We start from the raw sequence: 26,511 nt of genomic DNA, 5'->3' as shown, positions 1-26,511 counted from the left end.
AGTGCTCTTATTCACTGAGCCTTCTCTCTAGCACCTAAGATTTATTTTATTAAAAACATTGTAATCACATTTCATTTATTTTGTGTTATGGATGGGAGGTCAGGGGACAGCTTCCAGGAATCAAGTCTCTCCTTTCACCACGTGGGTTCTGGGGATCGAACTCAGGTTATCAAGTGTGGTGACAAGCACACACTGAGCTGTCTCACCAGCCCCATATCCTGTCTACGAGCACAGCCTCTGTGCTGAAGTCATATTCCTGACTGAATCTCTCTTCCACCCTCTGGATGGTGTACCATGGCGGCTATGCATTGAACATTTACTATATGCAAGGCCTGTGCTAGAGAAACTGAGCTAGGAAATGGCTTAGGTCTGCTTTACTACCCTCTGACCAGGGCTACACACAAGAGTCAAGTTCCAGGTAGGAATCCATGCCACTCCCCTGTCCTGGAGGCTTCGTGCCTCCATCAGCACTGACGGGTGCAGCTCCTGTGTGCTGGGGATACAGCTCTTCCATGAAGCATGGCCCTAGGTGAAGTGAGCTCTAGATCTACCCTTCTGTGTTCCTGGAGCCTCCTGACAGGACCAGGCAGGGACTTGAACCTTTTAACATCTGTGGTAAGATGGGCTGAAATTGGCCCCCGTGGAAGGCTCTGCAGCCTTTGGGAGGCTGTTTGAGGCAGGTTCTGGGGCCTTAGCTGGGTTCTCATGAACTCACGAGCTGCTGCATAGGGCCCTCCAGATCACCCAGGTGACCTCATTTTGCAGCCTACTCCCAGCTCAGAGCCTCTTTTCCTGCTCATCTGATCAGCATGGTCCTCACGTACGGGACATATGCTAATCTGTCACCACAGATGCAAGGACCTATGAAGTGTAGCTCTCTGCCTGGAATACTTACATTTGAGATGAGACCTCTGTATAAGAACCAAGGACATCCTGGGACATCCATGCCACTGTGGCCAGAAGGAAGGCTTGTATTAGCCAGGGTTCTCTGAAGGAACAGAACTGATAGATGGAGGTATGTGTCAAATACAGGCTGTGGTCCATCTGGGTAGTCTAGCAAGGTCTGGCTCATGATGGAAAGTCCAAGCGTCCAGCAGTTGTGCAGTTCCTGGTGTTTGGCTTCTCAACGGTTGCCATCTGGCTCTAGCGTCCTCGAGGATTCCTGGACAGCTGTCGGCTTTCAGTTTCCTGGAATCCTGAAGGAGCTGGGTTTAATACTGGCTGCAGCAATCGGAGAGATGAACTTGCCTGCGAGAGTGTGGGCAAGCAGGTAAAAGCACAGCAACAGTTTTGGGGATGGAGAGATGGCTCAGAGGTTAAGAGCATTGCCTCCTCTTCCAAAGGTCCTGAGTTCAACTCCAAGCAACCACATGGTGGCTCACAACCATCTGTAATGGGGTCTGGTGCCCTCTTCTGGCCTGCAGGAATACACACAGACAGAATATTGTATACATAATAAATAAATAATTTTTTTTTAAAAAAAACAAAGCAACAGTTTCTTCCTTCCATGACCTTTCACTTGGGTTGCCACCTGAGGGCATGGCCCAGTTTCAAGAAAGCTCTTTCATCTTCAAATATGCAAACAGACTTTAAAAAAATAATCTTACAAGAGTGCTTAGCAACTTAGATTTTAGTTGATTTCACATGTGGCCTAGTTGGCAACCACGATTAGCCATCCCATCATACAGCCTGAGCTTGTCACCTCACCCACTAACACTGAAGTAACCACATTTTCATCTAAACATTGTCCCCCTGCCATTTCCTCCACCTTGAAGCCATCTCTGTCCAAAGGATCAACAAGGATTTGGGTGGAGTATTGATCTTAGGATAAATATGGGCCAACCCGAAAGTATCTGATTGATACTTTTATTTTATCTTGATCGCTGAGTTTATCTTATGGCTACTTACCATGTTTGAATTTGCTTTTATAATTTTATTTTGATTTTTAAAAAAGTTCACCTCTTGGCTGTTCTCCTTATTTCTTCCTCTCCAGTACTCTGGAGCATACATGTGTGAAACTTCAGTTCTCCGGTTTTATAATAGCTAATAACATGTGCAAAGCTGTTCGCTGACCTGAATTAATTAAATAATAGGCAGAGACAGCATCGTATAAATGCAGATGTATCCGTATGACGAGTCTGCTCATGGGCACCCTCCTGGCTCTGTGCGGGGCACTTGGAGAGGAAGGTCAGCCCAGGATACAGACAGGAATCAGATCTGGGTGGGAGAAGGAACATAAGGTCCGCAGCTTTGAGGCTCTGTTGCCCTCGGTTAAAGCACCAGAACAGCTTCATCCCCCTTCTTTCTGCCTCTGGCTGACCATGTTTGACCTCAGGATGCTTAGGAGAGACAGTGGGAAGCGGTGCATGAAGCCCAGTCCTGCCAGGATGGATGTTCCTGATTGCCGTTGATTTTAGGGGGCGGCAAGAGCAGAACGCAGCAGTGCATGTGTTGGGTGACCATCCTGGGGGTGTTCCCAGTATCTCAGTACCGTGTGATGTTGGGGTATCTGCTGGGGGTGTTCCCAACGTCCCAGTGCTGTGACCTTGTTTCTTCTGTACCCAGAGTGGGGCCAAGCCGAGTCTCCCTCCCTACCTGAGGATCCCCTCAGAGGCTTTTCTCTAGTTGTTCACTGTGGGAGGAGGGAGGCTCCGGTCACTGTACTGATGCACAAATGGTACCCTCTGAGCCTCCGTTTATACTGGTACAGTGGGGGCTGTGATTTCTGAGCAGATCTGGCTCTCGGCAGTGATCGGACGTAGGGTCAGACTTAACATTCCTGCAGACAGCAATAACAAAACTTGGGGGGGGGGAATACATAAAAATGCTCTCAGAGACATTAAACAGCCCCCACAAGATGAGAGGAAAGTGGAGGGAGTATCCTCCTAGGGATCGATCTTGAGTGGATGGGGTTCTAGAAGGTGTGTCTGTCAGCTTGTTAGCACTATAACAGAGTGCCTGACCATCACTTGACAGAGAAGACAGGCTTACAGCAGCTTCCGGTTTCTCTACGTAGTCTCTAGGCAGTTGTTTTAGTCTGTGGCAGCATTGATGTCATGATGGAACTCAGGCTACAGGGGTCGAACTCATGGCAGAAGTGAAAAAGGGGATGGGCTGGGGTCTTAATAGTTCATTCAAGGCGTGGCGCACACCTTTAATCCCAGCACTCGGGAGGCAGAGGTAGGCGGATCTCTGTGAGATTGAGGCCAGCCTGGTTTACAGAGTGAGTTCCAGGACAGGCTCCAAAGCTACAGAGAAACCCTTTCTCAAAAAAAACAATATATATATATATTTCATTCAAAGGCCCACCACCCCAGTGACCTCACATCTTCTCAGTAGGCCCCATCTCACGATCATTCCACTACCTGCCAGCAGTGCCAAAGGCTTGGAGCTAAACACCTAAGCTTCTGAAAAACAATCAGGCTCCAGGCTGATGGAAAGACAGAACGCCGGACTGAGAACTCCCTGCCTGAAGGTTGTCGAAGGGTGATGGTTGATATTAATTCTCAGCTTGACACAGTCCAAAATCATCTGAGAGTCTCAAGAAGAGATTGTCTAGATCAGGTTGGCCCTGTGCGTGTGTGTGTGTGTGTGTGTGTGTGTGTGTGTGTATGTGTGTGTGATTATGTGGATTGTGTTGAGATGCACCATTCCCTAGCAGGGGATCATGGGCTTTCTAAGAGTGAAGAAAGCACGCCGAACACTACCATGCACACACAATTAATCGTCACTGCTCTTGACTGTGGATGTGATATGCCGTCTGCTTCAATTTCCTGCTACCCGAGTTCCCTACAGCAAGGACCATCACCTGGAAGTGCAAGCCAAGCAAACTCCTTCCCCCTTAAGTTGTTTGGTTAGGGTGTTTTGACAACAGCAGAAACAAAGCTAAGGCAGAAACTGGCATTGAGAAGTTGGACTGTTGGCTATGGTGGGCCTGACCACGTGGCTTTCAGGCCTTTAGAGCTGTTTTGTGGGTGGAACATGGAAGAGTTTGAATCTTTGAGCTAGGAAAACCATTGACTGCTGAAAGGCAGGGATCTCAGTGAGCAGAAGCCCCAGCCTGCCTTCATCCTCAACTGAACCTTCATCCCATCTGTATAGCAAGGGTCCCAGAGTGCCACCAAGATGAGGTGGCAGCTGGAAGCTGCATCCAGTGGCCGTGTCAGCCCTGCCCTCTGTAGGATGTCCTCCTGTTTGAGTCCAGCTGGGTTCGTTCTTAGAATAAGCATGATATCACAAGTCGCAGGATCCAGAGTCTCGATGCATAGCAGTCCTAATGTCCAATATTCAGCTAACAAAATTAGGAGTTTCAAAGGACAGTGTGGGATTAGTTCTTTCCTTCCGCCATGTGGAACCCCAGAATCAAACTCGGGTTGTCAGGCCAGGTGACAAACATGCTGATCAAGTCATTTTGTGTTATAAAGAAGCAACTGGAGGTTGCAATCGGAGACTGTGCATACGTTTCCCAGCCGCCCAGACCTGAATAATCGCACAGAAACCGTATTAACTACAGCACTGCTTGGCCAATGGCTCAGGCATATTTCTAGCTAGCTCTTACAAGTTAAATTAATTCTTATCTATGTTTTGCCACCTGGCTTGGTACTTTTTCTCAGTGCAGCATTTTCATCTTGCTTCTTCTGTGTCTGGGTGGCGACTGCAGACTGAACCTTTCCTCTTCCCAGAATTCTCCTAGTCTGGCCGCCCCGCCTATATGTCCCGCCTTGCTACTGGTCAATCAGCATTTTATTAAGCCAATATAAGTGACAAATCTTTACAGGGTATAAGAACATGATCCCACAGCAGGAGGACCGTATAAACACCATCACAAAACTTTCTACAGATTGGAGTGAAACAGCTGTGTTTCCATTCATGGGTGAGTGCCCATGTACGACAGGACCAAGAGCTCTAGAAGGGAGGTGGAGTTTGTCCAGGATGTTTAAGTAGCCAAATAGAAAGAAGAAAGTCTTGGGCAGATTATCCTGGATCACGTGGGCATTCCCGTGGAGATGATATACACAGAACCAATCCGAATGGATCTGACTCCTGAACAGAACCACTGGAGCTGTAACCGGTCTTAGAAGATACCAGGTAATCCTCTGTGGCTTAGAGGAAAGCCAAAGTTTCTTAGGTAAGATAATAGGATTTTTTTTTTTACGTAGGACCACAAATAGAATTGGGATGGCATAGAAGAAAAGAAAAACCTGATAAATTAGACTTTGTTCAGTTAAGAATGAATGCTTAGCAGGGTGCTAGAGAGATGGCTCAGAAGTTAAGAGCACTTGCTACTTTTGTAGATGACCTGAGTTGTGCGAGTTTATGTATAAGGGTGTTTCACCTGCACGTATATATGTGCACTACATATGGGCAGGGTCCATGGAGGCCAGAAGAAGGCCTGGGGTTACAGGTGGTTGTGAGCTGCCATGTAGATGCTGGGAGCTGAACCCAGGCCCTGTACAAATGCAGTCAGTACTCTTAATCACTGAGCCATCTCTCCAGCCTCATTTATTTATGTGTCAGGTGGTGGTATCTATATGCATGAGAAAGATTTCCATAGAGTTCAGAAAAAAGCATCGGAGCCCTGTAGCTAGAGTTCCAGGCGGTTGTGAGCCACTTGATGTAGGTGCTGGGAACAAAAGCTGGTTCTCTGCAAGGGCAATATGTGCTCCTAAAATCTGAGCCCTTCTCTTCAGCTCCCCTTCTTGTATCCTAAGACAGGCCTGGAGTTCACCAAGGAGGCTAGGCTGGCCGGCCAGGAAGCCCTAAGGATCCGCTTCTCCCTGCCTCCTCAGTGTTAGCATTACAAGAGCATGCCACCATACTTGGTTGTACTTTTAAGTGGCCCAGTGCCCATAGAAAAGGAGATCGGATCACAGCTTACTACTCAGCTTTGCAAAGGACCAGCTGCCAATCATCCTGGGCTCAGAGATGAGATGCAGAGGATGAGATGAGTTGCTGCTGGGCGGTGGTGGCACACGCCTTTAATCCCAGCACTTGGAAGGCAGTGGCAGGTGGATCTCTGTGAGTTCGAGGCCAACCTGGTCTATAGAGCAAATTCCAGAACAGAATCAAAAGAAAAAAAATAAATAAAAAGAAACAAGATGCCAAAGGGAAGAGCTGTCTATGCTGTGGACTTCTCAGCAGGGAAGGTGGTCTGTTGAGGATCAGCCAGGAGGGAGGTTAAGAGCGGGGAAGTGGAGTTTTCATGATCATCATTGATAAGGCTTGGAATGCTTTGGACTGAGTGTTGGACAGTTTCTTTTGTCAGAGTGGGTCGGCCAAGACGCATTTCTGGTTTTATGAACCTTACCAAAGACACTGAAAATCCACCGCCTGGCATCACACATGAGGCCGGTGCAGGTGTGTGTAGCGGGTATGGAGTCAGCTGGGGGGAAGAGTGCTGAGAGCTGATCTAGCGAGGAGCCACCTAGGCTAGAACCCACAAGCTCATGGGAAACCACAGTGGGACCTCCTCACAAACCCACTGCCTTGTTGGATGACCGTGGGGCTGATCCCTCCTACCCAAGTTTAGCATATGCGTTTGCTCCTTTGTATGCACGTCTGGCCAAGGCTTCCGAGCTGAGTTCCGTAGAGTGTGTGGAACACGAATGCGCACTTCACTGTGAATCAGAGCAGGGCCCTAGAGATCACAATAGAGCCATGACCCTTCCAGCCATCCCATCTTCAAGTGAAAGTTAGAGCCAGACTCTGAGTGCAGCTAAGAGTCATACCTCAAGAACTGGTTCCAATCAGCCTGAGGTAGGGTCTGTGCAGGTAAGGCAGGTAAGACAGGTAAGGTAGGTCCTTATTGGGAAGGAACCTAGCTGGGTGATCTGGAATTGTCTTGGATATCCTCACAAGGTAAGGTGAGGAAAAAGTGGGAGCTCCAGTGCTGGCTGATTGCCAGCCTGCAAGTCCCTGTTCAGGCTCAACTTCCACCCATTTGACCCCTTTCACTGCCTTGTGGAATATGTCACCATCCAAACTCCCTGTCCATCACTTCCTTCCCCTAGCCCATTGGAGTGAAGTCTGTGTCTGTCTCTAGATAGGGAGGTGTCTCATCTGCCAGGAGCCGTGTGCTCCTGAAGCCTGGAGCATCTGTTTCCCTCAGTTCCACGTGGTCGGAACTGTAGACAGCATCTCAGCCTCCAGCCTCGCTCTGCTGCATAACAGAAGTCTGGCTGACTAATATCTGCCAGAAAGGACCGCGAAACCTCACCTGGCCCAGGGTAGAGTGGCAGGGCCAAAATCTGGCTCAGAGCCCAGAGAGGCAGGGGAAATGATTCATGCTATCTCTGGTGACAGTTTCCAAAAGACAGACAGACGGACCCACTGATGGGTCAGCAGGAAAGACCACAGACGTGCTGAGGTGGGTCGGAACTCTAAGTGTGAGCCCTGCATGGCAGGAGGTGATGTGCAACCCGGGACTGCACCCTATTTGATGATGCCCCCCCCCTACAGTCAGGGAGAAGAGTCAGGAAGAGTCGGGGCTGAGGCCACAGTGTGTGTATGTATGTATATATGTATGTGTGTGTGTGTGTGTATGTATGTGTGTGCATGCACATGTTTGCATGCAAGCACAGAGCACAGGTGTATTATTTAATGTGCAAAATGGCCACCTCTACTAAGAATTTTTTGGGCCTGAAAATAAGAAGTGGCTTTTTAACACTTAAATTTTTGTGTCAGTGAGATGCAAGCCTGGCACTTCAGTTATGTCTCTGGAGTTCAAATAAAGGTGTAGAGAGAGAATGAAATCCATGAAGGATCTGATGTGACCACACACACACCTCCCCACCATGTGGTCACATACACAATAATAATGAAAAGTTATTAAAAAGAAGAACTTCAGCAGAGCATGGTGGCACATCCCTGTCCACATAGCACTCAGCAGGCTAGTGAGGCAGGAGGATTGTCATGAGTTTGAGGCTAGCCTGGGCTCCATGGTGAGTTCTAAGCCAGCCTGGGCTACAGAGTTGAGACTGTCTTGAAAAAAAACCAAAGAACAATAAAAAAAAATTGGTGCTGGTGTGGGTATTCAGAAGGCTCTAGGGTCAGTGGCACTTCTCCGTGGAACTATTGTGGTATGACTTGTTCTTTGTTAGCCTTGTCCTCTGACCGGAATTTGTGATTTGGGACAGAAGGTGGGATACCCAAAGCACCACCCTTCCTGAACCTTTGCCTCAGTCTGTGGGATCTCACTGCTACTCAGCTTGGGGCTCGCTGTCTACACCTCTGAGCCCCGGAACACAGTTATCTCCCCCAGGCAGTGGACCTGAGATGGCAGGCAGCCTGACTGAGTAGACCTGCTGCATGGGTTGGGGAGGGCCAAAGTGAAGGATGAGATGGCCTGAGTGTGGGGCAGATGTCTTATCATCAACTACAAGACGGACGAAAAGGCAGTCTGGGAACTGCACTAGGTCCAGGGGTGCCTGGGACCCCCTAGATACACAGGCAGAGGCCGCAGAGCCCTCTTGCAGAAGGTAACTGTGGTGGTTTAAATTATACATGTTCCCTAGTCTTGGGCATTTAAATACTTGGTTCCCAGTTGCTGACAGTGTTTGGGAGATATGCCACTAGAAGCCGGCTTTGGGAGTTTAAAGACTTTTCCTTAAACTCTCCAAGCCATTAGACATGAAAGCCATTTTCAGTGCACTCTCTCTGCTTCCTGCTGGGGTTTAGGTTGTAAACCCTGCACCCACAGTCAGGAAGCAGAGAGAGGAGGACGGATGCTGGTGCTCCACTTGCTTTCTCCTTTTTATTCAGTACACCCGTTAATTATTCAGTACACCATTCAATGGAGTCACACCCCATTGAACAATGCTTCCCACAGTTGAGGTAGGTCTTCCCACCTCAGCTGAGCCAGTCTGGAGATTTCCCTCAGGCACGCTCAGAGCTGTCTCCTAGGCGATGGTCTTAGTTTTCTGTTGCTGTGAGGAGACACCATGGCTTATAAAAGAAAGTGTTTAATTGGGGGCTTGCTTACAGTTTCAGAGGGTGAGTCCATGTCTCTCGTAGTGGAGGACATGGCAGCAGGTCAGACAGCATGGTGCTGGAATAGTAGCTGAGAGTTTGCACGAGTTGGAGGTGGAGAGAGAGGGAGAGAGATTGAAAGACTGACTGGGCTTAGCAGGGGCCTTTGAAACCTCAAAGTCTACCTCCAGTGATGACACACCTCCTCCAGTAAGGCCACACCCTCTAATCCTCTCCAAATCAGCACTACCACCTAGGGACCAAACATTCAAATAAGCCTGTTGGAGCTATTCTCCTGCAAAGTACAACCTTAATTGTGGGCACCCATCAGGTTGGCAGTCAGTGTTAATCACTTGTCATGAGTAGCTTGGAGAAAGCCAAGGAGTTATGAGCAGAATCAAAACTTCCTGGAGTTTTAAGTTGGTCTTTGCTTTCCTGGGTTCTGTCTTGAGAAGGTACGCCACGTATTCCATGTCTCCCTCCGTTCCGCCATCCTGCTTGGTGTCCACAATGTGTGAGAGGCAGCTGTATGCGGGTCCTGTACCCTCTATGGTCATGATGGGGCCACAATGATGGTGGAGACCTTGGGCAAGCTTCTCAGAGCATTTGGCGATCCTGGGCACAGGCTAAGATGGAAGCTCTGTTCTAGGGTAGGAGCTGGACATTTCTGCTGACCAACCAAAGAGGATCCCAGTGGAGAAAGGTGTCTCACACCAGGGCCTCTGGCTGGTGTTTCTCCAGTATTCACCCCAGGGTTGGAGCATCGCTGGGGAAGAAAGAGTCTTTGAAGACAAGCAGGTCCTTGTGGCAGCCTCTGCCCAGTCCGATTATAGCTCACTGAGGCACGCCAATTTGTGGGCTGACGTGGGTGACTTTGCCAGGTGCCATGGAAATGCTTTGCAGCCCCCCCCCCCCCAGTCCAGGTGCGTGGACCTTTATTCCTTGCTCACCTACATCTCCCTGTGCAGCGAACATGACCTGGGTGAGGACATTTACGACTGTGTCCCGTGTGAAGATGAAGGGGATGACATCTATGAAGACATCATCAAGGTGGAGGTGCAGCAGCCCATGGTGAGCGCCCCCACCCTGCCCTTGCTAAAGGAATCTAAGCCTCCCTTGGGGAGCTGCCTGAGTACAGACCCAGGTGCTTCCCGACTCCCCTGGGCTCCCTTGCAGTGTCCTTCCAGCCCTATTGGGACACTCTGAGATGCCCTAGATGCGACCTGTGATGGTTGAGCCCCTCCAGCAGAGTGATTACAAAATTTTCCTGGGAAGGTTCTTAGTCCTTCCTATCCAGAGAGCCTTAAATAGTAACTCCGTGTTCGGGCTACCATAGTGCGGCTGAGCACACATATCATTGTACCTCTTTGTGCGGAGAATGGGGAGACCGGTGCGGGCGCCGTCGGCCAGCTGCATGCCTTTTATGCTGAAGGGTATTTATTTCCACGCAGCTTGGCTAATGATCTTGCGGACGATGTTTTGTGCCAGCTCCGGCGTATTGCCAACAGCTGCTCTGTGGAAGGTGGGGGGTCCATCCTGGAGGGCTGCAGAGAGGGGGCTCTGGAGGGGCAGGCCACAGCTCCCATGGACCCCTGAACGCTCCAAAGGTGGGCACCGTGCCACTTGTCAGTTGCGGAGGCTTTTGACGCGTTTGCGTTCCCGAAGAAGTGGGAAATTTATCAAAAGCCAATATTTCTGTCTCCCGTCTGTGTGGGAGCCTCCAGCTGGTGTCAGAGAAACAAAAAGCTGAGAGAAGAACCCTGAAGAGCCTTGAGAGCCTTTCCCAGGCTGATGGCACCCTGCTGTGTCCCCAGCTTGGGAGGAAAGATGGAAGGCTAGACTTGGGACATTTGCAGCGTCTCGCGCCACCCTTAAGATGATACACGTTTGTTCCCGAGAGTTTAATAATCACTCTCCTTCCCAGCGTGTTCAGGGCTCCTGCTCCAGAGGAGGTGGGAGAGGTTCTGCTCTTCAACCTGGCAGGCAGCCTGACTGGGGCTTCCTCAGAGCTGACCTGACATGGCCTAGGAAGCACCACCAGGTTGATTAAGGCCTCATCACTTCAGAGTCCCTGCAAGATGGGTGCCCTGAGGGTAAATGTCAGCACCCAGGCACAGGAGCCTGGGGCATAGTTGAAAGGTCCCCATGCCCATCTCTCCGGCTGTCTTGAGACTCCTGCAGCTCTTTGAGGTGCCTGTCACTGTCCCTGGTCCTGAAGAATCCCGAGCAAGGTCATGCTTGCCCATGTCCTGAAGGACAGCCCATGTTCTAATGTCCAACGCTGATGCTGAATCTTTTGAGCTGTCCGATCCATCCACAGATGGGATTTGGATTTATTGCTATGAGGAGCCTCTGAGATAAACAATGGGTCGTTGTCGTCCCCCCCTCCCCCAACACCTCATTTTGTTTGGAACTAGCTGAACCAAACTATCTAAATGGGAGGCAATTAAAATGCTCCTTCTATGAAGCAAGATAAAGGCAGGTGCTGCTTTCAGAGCCCAGGCATGGGAGGACCCACCAGGAGGCTCTCTCTCTCATCCTTATGTTATGTCCTGACCTTTCCTCAACAGGCTCTGGGAAGGGCTGTGACGTGGCTATTGGGGCTAACAGTGGGGGGGGGGTGGGCTATCAGTGGTGTCCCTGACTTCCCAAGCATGCTTGAGGACAGTGGACACTGCTGACTGGTTCAATCTTGTTTGCTCCTCCATGCATTCAGATCAGATATATGCAGGTAAGTTGCAGGTAAGACCAGGCCAGGTGGGCTCCTGCCAGCTCCGTCTTTCCCACCTGTTGGGAAGGTAACAGAGGCCATAGAGAAAGCTCAGGTCCATGTTTTTGGAGACACGCTGTCAGGCACAGAGGGTTGTATAGGGTCTCGAGTTGAGATCCACCCCATGGATGTCATCCCCGCCCCATCCCATGCAGCCACAGATAGTGATGGATGTCGTCAGGTCCCGTGTTGCACAGTGCTCGAGGGTTAGTTCTGTGGCACAGCATAGAGGGGCCTCTTAGGACCAACAAGAGTATACCTGGGTGGGTACCTACCTGAGCGTCACGTCTTCAGAGTTTGAGGGGACAGACCAGGCTCTTCGACCCTGAGAGAATTCAAAGAAAGTTGCTATAAAGTCCACCACAGCCTGACTGGGCCGAATCCCTGCTTTGCTCCACTCTGTGCACGCTGTCTCTCAGTCAGGCCCTGTTCTCCCCTCTGTAGAGGTATGTCCCCAGGTGGCTCACTGATGAACTGTTATCTTCAGCTGGCTTCTCAGGGATGTCTGACCTATGGGGCATTTGGTATTGGGAAGCCAGAATGGATCTGCTGTGGGTCTCCAAGGGGTTGGCCAATTGCCACCTGCTGGACCGGGCTAACCCACTCATACAGGTACCATGAGCACACCTCACCTATGTGTAGTAGGTTCCTCTCCTGAGGCCTTCCCTCCAGTCTGGTGAGGACTCGAGGTTCCAAGTCAGGAGTTGATTCCCAGGAGTCTAGAAGTTTCCATGCCTTCCTTGATATTCTCATTAAGTCCTGTCCTATCCACGTGCCTCGTTTTCCTCAACCACAGATCATGGGAAGGGCCTGTGACCTCACTGCCCACTCAGTAGTCTTGTAGCCATACCGGGAAGGTGTCATCCTGTTGTGTGGTGCAGGTAGCCAGGGCCTCATGGCTGGCAGCAGATACCGGGGTGTCCAGGTAGCGGTATCCTGGCTCACATCTCGTGTCTCCTCCAGAAAATGGGCATGACTGAGGATGATAAGAGAAGCTGCTGCTTGCTGGAGATCCAGGAGACCGAGGCCAAGTACTACCGCACCTTGGAGGACATCGAGAAGGTGAACCTTGGCTTTGCTCGGAGCCCCAGGGTGAAGGGGCTCAGGGCCTGTTCTCGTTTTCTCTCTGTTGCTGTGACCAAAGAAACTTAGGAGAGAGGAGAGTGTTTCTTATAACTTCGCCATTACAGACACCATTGACAGAAGTCAATGCAGGAACTCAAACAGAAACCATGGAGAAAAACTGTTTGCTGACCCACACAGGCTCAAGCGTAGCTGCTTTTTTACACAGCTCAGGACCACCTGGGCAGAGGCTGGTGCTACTCACAGTGGGCCAGGTCCTCCTGTATTAATTAGTAAGCAAGCCAGCCCCCCACAGACAGGTCCACTGGACCATCGAGCTGGGCTGTCCCTCCCTTAAAACTCGCTTCTCAAGTGACTCTGGACTGTGTCACGTTGACACAGCACACTCTGCCTTGCCGTCCTGTTCTCACACAGAGGAGCCTCCCCTCATTGTGTGGAAAGCCCTCTAACCTCTCCTGCATGTCTTCTCAGAGTTCCCATCCAAACCAGCTGTGGTGGCAGCTCAGCTTTTGAACATGTGAGGCCAGATCTTGAGCTAAGTTCTCTAAGCCTCTCCTTGTCCTGTGGGGCGTACTGGTGCCTTTGTTGGTGGCCAAGAATGTAGCACATTTGATGTGATTGGTGAGCCTCGTGACTAGATGCTACCCAAGCCAGAGTACTGCCAGTGACCTATACCCATCTGCCTAGCCTCCATCACTACCCAGAAGGCCTGGCTTCCGAATCTTCCTGACACATTTGTGTCCCTGTGTAAACAACAGCGCCATTGCCAGGCTCAAATCCTCCTGACTGTTCTCTGGTGTGGAGCTGGCCCAGTGTGGCCAGAGTGGCAAGTGAAGCCTCCAGCCAAGGGTCCTGGGGTTCACTGCCTTTTGGCCCAGGCTGCCCTTACCATGGCTTCCACGGAGCTGTGCTGAAGACATGGGTTGTGGTCTTGGTTTCAGCTGCCTTGCCCACTGTACAGTCCCATACTGCTCTCTTCATGAGCTGTCCAGTGAGCACCGGGCACCTGCCAGTGCCTGGCAGCTTTGGCTTTGATTGTTACAAGCCCCTTAGACACGGTGTGACAGCGTAAACTTCTTCCTTCCAGAACTACATGGGCCCCCTGCGGCTAGTGCTGAGCCCGGCGGACATGGCTGCCATCTTCATCAACCTGGAGGTACGCTCTCTGGCATTTTCCTGACACACATGTAGCTGTCTCGCTCTGGAGACTGTGGCTTCAGGAGGCAGAAGAAGAGGGACCTGGTGTGGCCTGAGATCTTCCAGTGATCTGTGTTAGTTGTCAGCTGAGCATAGATTCCCACTGCTCTGGAAGGAATGTGAGACCCACGGGACTATAAGCAAGGCTTCTGGTTAGCATGGAGGGAAGTGTGCCCACACCTGCTCTGCGGGCATCTGACCACACATGGGCACCAGATGACACTGTGTGAAGGTTAACCTGTGGAGGCAGCTGGCTTACAACTCCAGATGCCACACATGAATGGGACGCACTCCAGAACATGCTGCCTTACCATCTTCCGTCAGATCAAGGACAGGTTGGGGTATCTCAGAGAATCTTATTCTCACGCACAAGATTGACCAGAGTGTCCCTTTTACTGTCTAGGCTCCAGCCAGGACTAATGACTTGGGACAGAAAAGAAGCTGGGAGGGGAGAGGGGTGGCTAGTGTGCTGTGCACTGCCCTGTATCCGCTGTGAAGCTTGAGGAACCACGCTTCCTCCAGGCCGAGGTGACACAGTAGGGGCGTTATGGCTTGCAGAAACTGAGAGCTGAGCAGCTGCAGGCCTCTCCATTCTTTCCAGCAGCAGGGAGGCTGCAAGGTTGTTAGCTGAGAGCAGCCACACTGCTTTCTCCATCCTCTGCCGTCACCGAGTCTGGCCTGAGGCAGCTCCCGTGTGCCCCTAGGACCCGATTCGGGTCTGGGAAGCTCCCTCCACTGCACAGCTGGAATGTGCTCCAGCATCTTTGTGTGCCAGGCACTGTGACAGGGATATCCAATCTTTGGCCTGGGGAAGGGCAGAACCTTTGGCCCAGGACGGCTTTGAATGCAGCCTTAACACTAAATTTTAAGTTTACCTAAAACATTATGAGACTTCTCTTGCAGTTTTATATTTTTGTAATTAAATCGTTTGGTTCTTGAGTGCCAGATCTGCTGATGGCACTAGGCAGCAATGTCAAAAAGTTAGACACGCTGCCAGAAACTTCCAGCTGAGTGACGCTGGCATTCACAGGCTTGGGTGAACATCGGCAGCACCTCCTGGGGGTGTGTGGTCAGTGGAGGCTGGCTGTGCCTGGCTGTGCCTGGCTGTGCACTGACCCTGCTCTCCCCCTAGGACCTCATCAAGGTGCACCACAGCTTTCTGCGGGCCATTGACGTGTCCATGATGGCTGGCGGCAGTACCCTGGCCAAGGTCTTCCTGGAGTTCAAGGAAAGGTGAGTGACAGCTGACTGCATCGGAGCCTCAGCTCTGTCTTCAAGGCTCTGGAGACCATGTGGACCACTCTCCCTCAGCCCAGGCAGGATGACAGAGGCAGGGCAGTTCACTGGGGTGTAGCCTCCCATTCTGGGGACCCAGGCAGGTGGCCGCTTATCTCTGGATCTTTGTTCCTCTTTGTAACAAGGGTCACTGCCCACTGTTTCTCCATCACAGCTTGGAGGGCTGAGTACCTACAAGCCTCATTTAGATAGCAGGAACTTGTAGGGTCCCTGCAACTCTCTCTGCCTCTCTGGCTCGTTGGGATCATGGTGGTTGAAGTTTGTAATGAGACATGGCAGCCTGAGTTCCTTGACCTGTTCTACTCCATTTCTGACTCTCGGGTGCTGCAGGTCAGAAATAGCGGATCACAGGCTGTTTGGGAAGAAGTGCCCACTCTTCGGTGGGATCAGAACTTGGTGTCCAGAGGTGCAGCAGCTATACTTCCTTGCAAATGCCCTGGTTGTAGCCATTCTGTTTAGCTCTCCAGCAGACATGGGAGGGAGGCTGAAGCTGATATAGAGCAGAGGTGGAAGCCCATGTCCTCAGCATCACAAGAGAGACCTGTACCTTCCAAGGCTACAACCCCAAAGCTTTGAAGGGTTTCTTCTGTGAAGGCGAGTCATTCATTATCGTCGTCATCATCATCATGGCCCCCAACGTCTCAGTTTCCTTAGGAGACAGTGATCAGATAGAGGTATACCAAGGCTTGTATTTCAGGATGAACTGGTATTGTCTGATATGTACGAGGTTAAGTGTGTGCCTCTGTGGCCTTATTTCCAAGTTGTAGGTGTTCTCCCCGCTTGTTTTTAATTATGTGTGTGTACTCAAGAGTGCAGGTGCCCATGGAGGCCAGAAGAGGGCATCAGATCCCCCTGGAGCTGGAGTTATAAGTGGTTATAAGCCACCCAATATGGGTTTCAGGAACCAAAAACAAGCCCTCTGCAAAGACCTGGAAATATTTTTGACCTCTGAGCCACCTCTCCAGGGCCGATATTTTTCTTAGTAGTACTAAGTGCTGCTGGTTATGATGTAGGCCTGCTCACTCTTACTTCCATAGCCAACTTCCTCTGTCTCTCTCAGAATGAGCCATTTGTTTAGTTTTGAGGAACAGTAAGACTGTCTTTAGAGTCTGTACATGGACAGAGGGTCAGAGGAGAGTCTGCAGGAAAGCCCCTGATTGCTGTATCTAAGGTTTCAACATCAGAATAGCAAGGTGTGGTGATTCCTGAACTGAGCATAGGCAGTGGAATGGGTGGAGCCCCTCAAGGTGACAGCACAGGGCTATGCACACTGTATGAGACACAGGATTTCTGTCCTGTTCAGTCCCACAGCCCTTCAGTCCCAAAGAAACACACAGAGGCCTACTTTAATTATAAACTGGTTGGCCTATTAGCTCAGGCTTCTTATTAACTCTTATAACTTACATTAACCCATAACCCTTGTCTGTGTCAGCCATGTGGCTTGATACCTTTTATCAGTGAGGCATTCTCATCTTGCGTCCTCTGCATCTGGGTGACAACTACAGACTCAGCCTTTCCTCTTCCCAGAATTCTCCTATTCTGGTCACCAACCTATAACTACTGGCCAATCAGCATTTTATTGAGCCAATACAAGTGACAAATCTTTACAGGGTAGGAGACCATTGTCCCAAAACAGTATGAGACTCACTCCCCCACCCCTTACATGTGCTAAGCAAGCTCTCAACCTCTGAGCTACATTCATCCCAACCCCCTTCGAAGCCTGCAGCTTTTCTCCTGCTTCTGCTGGGACTGCGGGCATGCATCTGTTGGGATAGGTAGCACCAAAAGCCTTTTGGTGTTCTTTGGGTGGAGCACTGAGCCCTGCCACAGTCATACTTGTCAAGCCAGCAAAGAAAGTGTTGAATTAGACTTATGTTTCCCAGAGGGTTAGAGTTCACTATGTCTTGTTCACTATTCTGTTGCCGTGAAAAGACACTGTGACCAAGGTAACTCTTATAAAATAAAGCACGTAATTAGAGCTTATTGAAGCATGTAAACTTATCAGAAGTTTAGTCCATTATCATTATGGCAGGGAGCACGGTGGCATGCAGGTAGACATGGTTCTGGAGAAATAATAGAGTTCTATTTCTGGATTCGCAGGCAACAGGAAGAACCACTGGGCCTGGCCTACCTCAAAGCCCACCCCCAGTGACTCACTTCCTCCAAGGCCTCACCTCCTAATCCTTCTCAATTAATGACACTCTCTGATGACCAAGGCTACAAATATATGAGCCTATGAGTGTCATCCTTACCCAAACTATAGCAGTGGTGGAGCAACATCATGGTGGCAGTAGCAGCCACTAACTCACATCTAAACCCTCCAGTAAAAGGTAGAGCAAACATCAGGACACAAAGCTCACCCCTAGTGACACACTTTCCCCAACACAACAAGGCCACACTTACCTCATCCTTCCCAAACAGTTCCACCAACTGGGGACCAAGTAGTCAAGCCTATCAGCCTATGGGTTTGAGGGGGGGCATGCTCATTTTAACCAGCACACTAGGGACAAGAGACTTGCCTAGAGCTGCCCATGTGGCAGAGCCTGGTCACCCCAGGAGCCACATCAATTGCTTCTTCCCGAGTGGCTCCTGCAAGAAGTCTAGCCAGCTGCCTCAGCCCCGTGCCTGCTGCCTAAGAGGAATAAGAGTCCTAGTGGACAGTGACTGTTGCATGGTCATTAGAACCAGACTAGGGAGAATCCAGGGGTCCTTGACACAGTACTCCCTGATATATGCTGGGATGGGATAGGGTGGGTCTGGAACACCAAGAGTAAGCCCAGCCTCCCCCAGTAAGCCCCTGTATGACTCTGCCAGACTGGCCTCAGCTGCTGTCACAGGCAGTTCACTGGGGCTTCAGTAACCTTGGGTGACTGTTTGAAGAATGGACCTGTAGCACTGTCATTGAGGGAGTGGTGGTCTAGTGGGGGGGTGGCCACCATCCTGCTATTCCTTGGTAACATTGTCACCTGGGATAGTCTCCTCTTACCGTCTCCTGTTTGGTCAGGGCATGAGGACCTGGGGAGGGAGTTGCCAGGTAGCTGCCCTCTTTTCCTGAAAGTTCAGGGGTTCTGAGCTACAGAGATGTCACCCCTGAGGTAAATATACAGGCCCAGATGGGGACAAAGAAGGGAACAATATATGGAGGAAAAAGATCATCTGAATAGCATGGGGAGATGGTGACATGGTGGGGCATGGGGAGATGGTGACCTGGTGGGGCATGGCAAGGAGGGGAGCAGGGGACAGCAGAAGACGAAAAGGGCTGGCTAGGGCTGCTGGACCCTGTTGCTTCTGCCTGGGCACAGGCCTTGCATCTCTTCTGAATGCAGCCACTGACCCCCCTGCAGAAGCACCAGTGGCCACCTCCATTTTACATGGCCTCAAGGATGCGCTTGAGCAATGAACAGCCCCCATGCTAGCCTTGGAGGCAAGCTGAGAGCCCCAGGAGGCATTTCTCTCCAGAATGGAGGTAGAACCATGGGTCATGGCTTGAAGTAGGCTTGCAGGAGGTGCCCTTGGCTGATGTTTTTGGGACTCCTTCTCCTAACCTGGTCATGTAGAGAATGAGGAGAAAATAGAAGGGGCCGAGGGGGCAGAGCCATGTGAGGCAGTGACCCTGAGGCTCTCCAACCTGCCTGGGAGGGAGTCAGGGCATTGCAGCTGCAAGTATCTTAGGCATGCATGGTGCACGTGTGTTCAGGCTCCTAGCAGATGCAGGTATCTTACTTGATCTGTGCCCGTGTGTGTGGCACCATTTACATGTTGCTGTCCCCTCCCCAGGCTCCTGATCTACGGAGAGTACTGCAGCCACATGGAGCATGCTCAGAGCACGCTGAACCAGCTTCTTGCCAGCCGGGAGGACTTCAGGCTGAAAGTAGAGGTAACAGGGCATCCCAGTACCCTGGCCTGGCACAGCTGGCTGCTCAGGCCCAAGAAACACACCAGCTTCCCTCAATAGCCATCTTTGGCTTTGTGCCCCCCCCCCACTTTGTTTGGTGACTTCCAGAATACATGGACCAAGCTAGAACACAACCTGAGCCTTTTGTCTGTGGAGGCCTGGACAAGTCTGTCTCAATGAGTGACACTTGACCCTAGCCTCTGCTGATCCCAGGGTCTTTGATGGGACCTAGGTGACTTGCTTGATACATTGGGCCTCCTTCCCTCGCCCCATTTTATCTGCCTTTACCAGCTTCTTTCTCCCTTGAGTGGCTCTTCCTCACCCCAGTGTCGCTATCCTGTGTAGTCTGGAAAGCTCTGTCTTCAGAGCTCCAGCTTGAGTGCTGGTGGCATGCAATGCTTGTTCCTCCTATCCAGGCATCCCAGGGGACCCTAAGTGATCTCACAGCTTTGTGTGAGCCCCCACCCCACCCCAACTTGGCTTCTCATGGAGCAGATGGCAGGTCCACATAGGCCATGTTCTACAAGTCCTGGCCCCACCAGGCTCTGTTGGACAAAGGGCTGCCTCAGATACCAGGGTCCCAGCATGTGTTAGGATATAAGGAGTGGTATGGTATGGCCTGCTCACATGCTATGACACCCATCTGACACATATTCTAGAGGTCCGAGAGTCCAGGGCTGAGGGCGCTTTCTCTATGTGGCTGGCGGTGGAGACGGGTTCTCCCAGCGAGGGTACCCCTCATCCACTCACTGCTCTCCCATACCAGGAGTGCACGCTCAAGGTCCAGGATGGCAAGTTCAAGCTGCAAGATCTGCTGGTGGTGCCCATGCAACGGGTGCTCAAGTATCACCTGCTGCTCAAGGTGAGGCCATCAGGCTGCTCGCTGTGCCCGGTGTCACATGGGCCTGGTGGCATGGGCTTTGGCCCTTAGACAGGGTGAAACAGAGGCCGATGAAGGACTCTGCTCGTACACACCATGACAGGGTATCATGGCTGATGAAGGACTCTGCTCAGTGCACACCATGAAAGGGTATCAAGGCTGGTGAAGGACTCTACTCAGTACACACCACGGCAGGGTATCAAGGCACCCGGAAGGATAATTATGACTAGAACAAGTCAGAGGGTCAGGAAAGTGGGAAGAGATAGAAGACACCCTCAGACCAGGAGCACGAGAGCTTCAGTGGTTGGTTGCTTGAGTCTTCCTGGCAGAGGTGTCCACTGTGTCAGGGGTCCATGTCTGCTGGAGTTGGACAGATGGACCTTCATCCATGCTAGTGGGTGATTTTTGTCCTGAGGGTCTTGCTGTGTGCACACCTTGCACTGGGTAGGGACAGGGACGGGCAGGGCTGGAATCCTGAGGACTGACCTTGGGTCTCCTCTCACTCCCCTAGGAACTCCTGAGCCATTCTGCTGACCGGCCAGAAAGACAGCAGCTGAAAGAAGCGTTGGAAGCCATGCAGGTCGGTAAATTGAGGCAGAGCTGGGAAGCACTCAGATCAGTGTGTCTATGTTCCTGGCTCCAGACTGAGCTCCTTGGCAATGGGGAACATTTATTCGCCCGTGGAAACAGAGGCAGGACACTAGGGGTGGGGTGAGAGTCACGTGATAGTGGAGGAAGCTACAGGCTAGGTGCTTTTTCCATGCGTCCAAAGTCCCCAGCTTCTCTTGCCAGTAGTTGCCCCTGTCTCCAACTCCTGTGTGTCCCCTGGAGCCTGCAGTGGTTTTCAGGAGCCAGCTCTATTCCTGGAGTTCCCTCCTTTCCTCTGTGGCTTCTCCTGCTGAAGATTTGTTCTGTGCCCTGTTCTTCTGCCACTTTCTTGAAGGTTCCTTTCCACGTACTGGCTTCAGGGACGCCATTTCTCCATTGTCTGTCTTGTTACGACACCCTGCTGCCCTCTGAAGCTCGGCACACATCACTGTCCTGCTCAGAAACCTTTGTGGCTCCTGTTGCTCTCTGAATCAGGCCTAACCCTTCCCCTTGTTCTTAGGACTTTCACATCACAGGGTCACTGAAGATGTGGGTAACAGGAAATCCCCAGGTTCCCAGGCATGCTCTGTTCTTTCCCACCCCCAAGGGATCTGCTCAGGCCATGTCCCCTTCCTCGTTAACCTGTCCATATCCCACTCATCCATCCTTGCCATCAACTTGACACTGCCCAAGAAAGTCACCTTCCAGACCCCTTAGTCCAGAGACTGTCAGGCTACCCCCAGCCGTACCTGTGCTTCTCATGGTCACTTGTGTCTGAGGCCAACTATAACGCCCCACACAGGCTAGGTCCCTCTGTGTGGTAGAAGCAAGTTAGTTGCAGCCTTGACATCTGACACCTGTCCCTGAGGAATCCTCTGGGCCCTGGAGCTCTTCCTCTCCCTCATTTGAAGAGGGAGAAGCTGCAGCCTGTCTCTCACGCAGCTGCCCGGCTCAGCGAGGAGGATGCTGTATCTCCAGCTGCCTGGAGCTCTCAGTGAGCAGGCCTCATGCAGCTGCAGAAGTTGGTGCCAGTTTGGGGTGTACTTGAGCATGGGGGTCATGACAGATGCAGGGATCTTTTGCTGGCTCCCCTGGGGAACCGAGGTCACCTGCCACGGCAGCAGAGGGACCATGTCAGTTACTCATTCCTGGGACACGTAATCCGTGGCTGCAGGTGCACCCTGAGCCCCAGCCTGACCACACATTCCATCCCTCCATTGTTCAGTTGCCAGCCCACAACTCAGGAACCCTGAGTGCAGCCCCTGGCATTCCACAGAGAACATGTGACTTCTGTGTTCTCCATGTCATTGAGTCAGCTCTTACGACTTCAGTGTTTGAGAGGTGTCCTGGTTTGCTCTCTGCCGCTGCGATAAATAGCACAACCCAAAGCAACTTAGGGGAAGAAAGGGTTTATTTTAGATTACACTTCCAGGTCACAGTTCATCATGAAGGGAAGTCAGGGGCAGGAACTCTAGCAGGAACGTGGAGCAGACACCACAGGAGGAAGGCTGCTTACTGACTCCCTCTGGATTGCTTCGCTAGCCTTCTTACGTAGCCCCCCTGTCTAGGGATGGTGCTGCCCACAGTGGGCTGTGCAATCTCACCTCAGTCATCAATCAAGACAATCTCCCACAGATGTGACCCCCAAGACAGTGTGATTGAGGCAATTATTCAATTGACATGTCCTCTATAAAAACCAATACAGGGAATCTAAAAGCCTTTATGTCCCCAGTGTCAGGCAGAAAATCCTCATTCAGCCAGTGTCTGAGCTGTCACTGCCCCGGAGCTGGGTTTCCTACAGGGTGGCAATGCACCCTCACTGCAAGGCTATGTCCTTTGCTCGTTGGCCGCCCTGCCTCTGGGGCTCTAATATCTGTCTCTGAGGGAATCTCCTCCCAGACATGCACTTCTGTGTATCCAGCCAGGTGTGCACAGGGCCACGCATGCTCAGATTCTGTCCCTGCTGTTGATTCAGAATAAAAACCATCCTTTACAAAAATGCCTACAGTGTTGGACAGGAGGGAGCTTCAGCCCTGCCAGGTTCAGTGAGGCTTGGGGTGTGGCCTTTGAAGTGACCCCCAGAAGCATGCGAGGCCATGCAGGAGGTAGGAACTGGCTCCAGGATATGGGCCTGGCTCCTGTGTTTTGGGAATTTCCTCTCTGCTTTGCTTTCTGGGCAGGATCATTGCTGTACTGTCCCAGCCATCACTGGGCATGGTTTCCAGGCCATTGCAAACTTTCTGAAACAAAGTAAGCACTTCCCCCTGGTGGCCAACTGGAGGATTGCAGCATCATATAGGGACCCTGTTCTCCCAGGCCACTTACAGAATACCCAGACTCTTCAGGAGAGGTGAGGCTGGGGTTTCGTAAGAGCAGAGAAGAAAGGTGTGTAGGTCTAGACAGTCTGACCCACTGTGGCCTAGTCATGCTGGGTTGCTTCTCCATTCTGACTTAGAAGGCCTGTTGAGTGAGAAAAAAGTTTTGTCAGGAGGCTGGATTGGGGGCTGCTAGCACCCTCCCCAGTGCGGTCTGCAGTCCGGGGTCCAAATGTTATATTCTCAGTTTTGGTTTCCTCCTTTGACACCTGTGTGTGGTGCTTCTGAATAAGCATGGGAATACCATGGCCTGGAGTTTCAGCTGCCCAGGCTAGATGGAGGAAGGGATATGAAATGGCCAACTGGGCAGGGCGGGGGCTTGGAGTTCACTGACCCTGTCTTAATTTCCAGGACTTGGCCATGTACATCAACGAAGTGAAACGGGACAAAGAGACCTTGAAGAAGATCAGCGAGTTCCAGTGCTCCATAGAAAACCTGGTAAGCAGGTGACCCCTCCACCTACGCTCACCATAGCGGCCGCCTGTGAAGCCTGGCGTGGCTGTGGCCGCCTGAGACAGGAGGCTTTGCCCGATCTGTGATCCACCCTTCCCCCATCAGTCTCCCCATCCTCAGGTGGACCATTGACAGGGTTTAGTTTGGGAGTGGGACAGCAGTCATCTCCCCTCCTCTGGGAGCTCCAGGCAAGGCTGGCACTCTCTAGCCCAGTCCTTCAGAGGCTGACTGGGGCCAGGCGGTGGTGAAGCACACATCCTTAATCCCAGTACTCGGGAGGCAGAGGCAGGCAGATCTCTGTGAGTTCGAGGCCAGCCTGGTCTACAGAGAGAATTCCGGGACAGTCAACGCTAAACTGAGAAACCCTGTCTCAAAAAACAAAAACAAAAAACTGGAGGTTGCCTGCGGAGAAGTGATGAACTGCTTTGGGACTCAAGCATCCTTGGCCCGTGTTGGATCTAGCTCTCTGTGCTACAGTCTTCTGCATTAGGAGAACCTAAGCCTGTCCTTGCCCCTTGCGGTAGCACCCTTGGCTCCAAGTGATGACTGCACCTCCAATGCTGTTCACCAGAGTCACCTTGACACAGAACCATGGTTTTGTCATAAACATTTCCTGGTGACTTTTCACTCTCATGAGCGTGGGGAACCATGGTATCTTGATTGGCATGCTCGTCTTCACCTATAGAGGAGCCCTCTGCGGGCCTGGTTCATCAGGAGACATCCAGGCCATACCGCCAGCCAGAGAGTGGCAGAAATTGCCAAGCAGTGTTCTGATTCCCCCACGATGTCCCTGTGCATCTCCCGGCGTGGGTGTGGCCTAAGGCATGAGCATTTGTGGGGTCCAGGCCCCTCACTGCTCATCCTTGCTTTCTAGCCCCCACACAGTGACAGTTGCTTTGTATACAGGGGAGCGTGATTGGTGTTCGTTCCTTAAATGAGGAGAGGATTGCGGGTACAGTTTAGCTGGCAGCGTGCTTGCCTCTCACGCACAGGGCCCTTAATAAACTGGACTTGGGGACATTAACTGTAATTCAGCACAGGGTGGGGAAATGGGGGAGGGTATAGGGTGGGGAAGCAGAAGGACCAGAGTTGTCCCCGACTACATAGCAACTTCCAGGCCAGTCTGGGATACAACAGGCCTTGTCTCAAAAAGAACAATGGTCCGTGAATGTTGGTGTTCCTGGGACATGACTCTACTACCTGGCATGCAGCCTTGGCGCTGTCTCCAGGTAAAGGCGTCTGGAGTTTTATGTCCTGATTGATGGGACCAAGACACGTGGCAGAGTCCCCCAGCAGATGTGACCCCCCACCCTGTGTCATGCCTAGACCAGCCTGTGTCACACTGAAACCAGCCCTAGGAGCTTTCAGGAAGTGCAGGAGACTGGGGAGTTGTGCTCATTTGGTCCTCCTCAGGCATAGCCATGCCCCGCGGGAACTTGCCCTCTCTGTCACACAGAGGATGGCGGAGAGAGGCAGATCTCCTCGGATGACAGTACAGATTACGTAGTCCAAGCAGCACTAGAAATGGAGTCTTCACAGCCAGGTGGTCGCAGGGCTGGGCACAGCGTTGCTTCCTGTAGAGGATAAACCCGTGGCCGGAACCCAGCCTATGGCTACCGCTTGCTTTCTTTATTAGCTTCTTAGGGCTGGACCTCTGACTTTTCCTGCAGCCCTGGTTTCTACACAGCAGCTACTTGTGATCATGGCCAGGCCATCAATTGCCCTTTGTTTCCAGAGCTCAAGGGAGTCCCCATTGTGGCCCCCTAGGAGGAGATAGGCTTGGCTCAGGCCCATAATGGCCTCGGGCTACCTCGTCCCGCCCAGTCACCATTGGCACATTTTTTTGGGTCTTGCCATCCTGCCCTGGGCATGCACACTTGTCTCCCTGTCTAGTAAAGCAGAGGTCACCTGCCCGCGGGCTAACGGTCATTGCCTTTCCCAGCAAGTGAAGCTGGAGGAATTTGGGAGGCCGAAGATTGATGGGGAGCTGAAAGTCCGGTCCATAGTCAACCACACTAAGCAAGACAGGTGAGCAGGGTGGGACCCCAACCCGAGCTGACCCTCTGGCTCAGGAACCCCACTCCCAGACCTTCCTGAGGGAGGAATAATGGTGCAACAGGCTTTATGTATTTCTGTTTAATGACGTAATCCCTACACAAGCCTCTGTATGCCTGACATATCAGTCAGCAGAGGCCACATGCAAAGGGACTGTCCCGCCTGTGATGGCCACAATGCGGGGCTGGGAGACAGTCAAAGGTGGGCGGTAGAGAGGTCTGCCCTCCAGCTCGCAATCTTCAGGGAGCTCTGACTGAGGGGCCGTGAGGCCATGCACGCTCCCTGCCTAGTGTCCTCTGGGAGCAGATAGCAGGTGGTGGAGAAGTCGGGATAAGCCAGGCATCTGTGAGGGCTGGGGTCACAGCAGATTTGGGTCCTGGGGGCACAGAAGAGAGAATTGGCTGTGGCATTTGAACAGTGCTCCAAGGGAGGTCAAGATAGAGGGTCGAGGACCTTCTGCATGGAGGTGGCACTGAGAGGCCTTATGGAGACAGTAGAGTCCTGACCAAGAGTCACTGTACCTGGCTGACCTGGCAGAAGGGTGGACTTCACCTTGGAGAGTAGACAGCACGGGCAGGCCGTGGTCTTGTTGGTCTGACGCTGAGTGACCTCCGGGACAGCTGGCTGGCATTGGGTGGGGATACCAGACACGGCATGGCTGTCCTGACACTCGATGTGCTGTCTGGCCAGGTACCTGTTCCTGTTTGACAAGGTGGTCATTGTGTGTAAGCGGAAGGGCTACAGCTACGAGCTGAAGGAGGTCATCGAGCTGCTCTTCCACAAGATGACTGATGACCCTATGCACAACAAGGACATCAAGAAGGTGGGTCCAGATCTGGAGAGGGCAAGCATGGCGTCCCGACTCCAGGGAGACCACATCTAGTGTGTGTGAGGTAGCCTTGCAGGAAGACTGTCCTCCCTTTGCCACTGTGACTGTGACAGATGGTTCCCG

The 26,511-nt window shown here is 51.8% G+C and overlaps 1 protein-coding gene across 4 annotated transcripts in view; it reads left to right on the top strand.

The window, feature by feature from the left end:
- Vav2 (vav guanine nucleotide exchange factor 2) overlaps positions 1 to 26,511 on the top strand; it is a 176,305-nt gene that overhangs the window by 126,208 nt on the left and 23,586 nt on the right. For all 4 annotated transcript variants that reach the window (XM_075985552.1, XM_075985550.1, XM_075985549.1 and 1 more), the window contains 10 exons: positions 9,936 to 10,038; positions 12,701 to 12,799; positions 13,908 to 13,976; positions 15,150 to 15,250; positions 19,091 to 19,190; positions 19,975 to 20,070; positions 20,600 to 20,668; positions 23,403 to 23,489; positions 25,447 to 25,532; positions 26,250 to 26,382. In XM_075985552.1, the coding sequence (XP_075841667.1) occupies positions 9,936 to 10,038; positions 12,701 to 12,799; positions 13,908 to 13,976; positions 15,150 to 15,250; positions 19,091 to 19,190; positions 19,975 to 20,070; positions 20,600 to 20,668; positions 23,403 to 23,489; positions 25,447 to 25,532; positions 26,250 to 26,382 (943 nt within the window). The remainder of the gene's footprint in view (positions 1 to 9,935; positions 10,039 to 12,700; positions 12,800 to 13,907; positions 13,977 to 15,149; positions 15,251 to 19,090; positions 19,191 to 19,974; positions 20,071 to 20,599; positions 20,669 to 23,402; positions 23,490 to 25,446; positions 25,533 to 26,249; positions 26,383 to 26,511) is intronic.

Source organism: Microtus pennsylvanicus, chromosome 9, assembly GCF_037038515.1.
Source record: "Microtus pennsylvanicus isolate mMicPen1 chromosome 9, mMicPen1.hap1, whole genome shotgun sequence".
NCBI lineage: Eukaryota > Metazoa > Chordata > Mammalia > Rodentia > Cricetidae > Microtus > Microtus pennsylvanicus.
The sequence above is the reverse complement of the archived record's forward strand: the minus strand, read 5'-3'. Positions and strand labels throughout refer to the sequence as shown.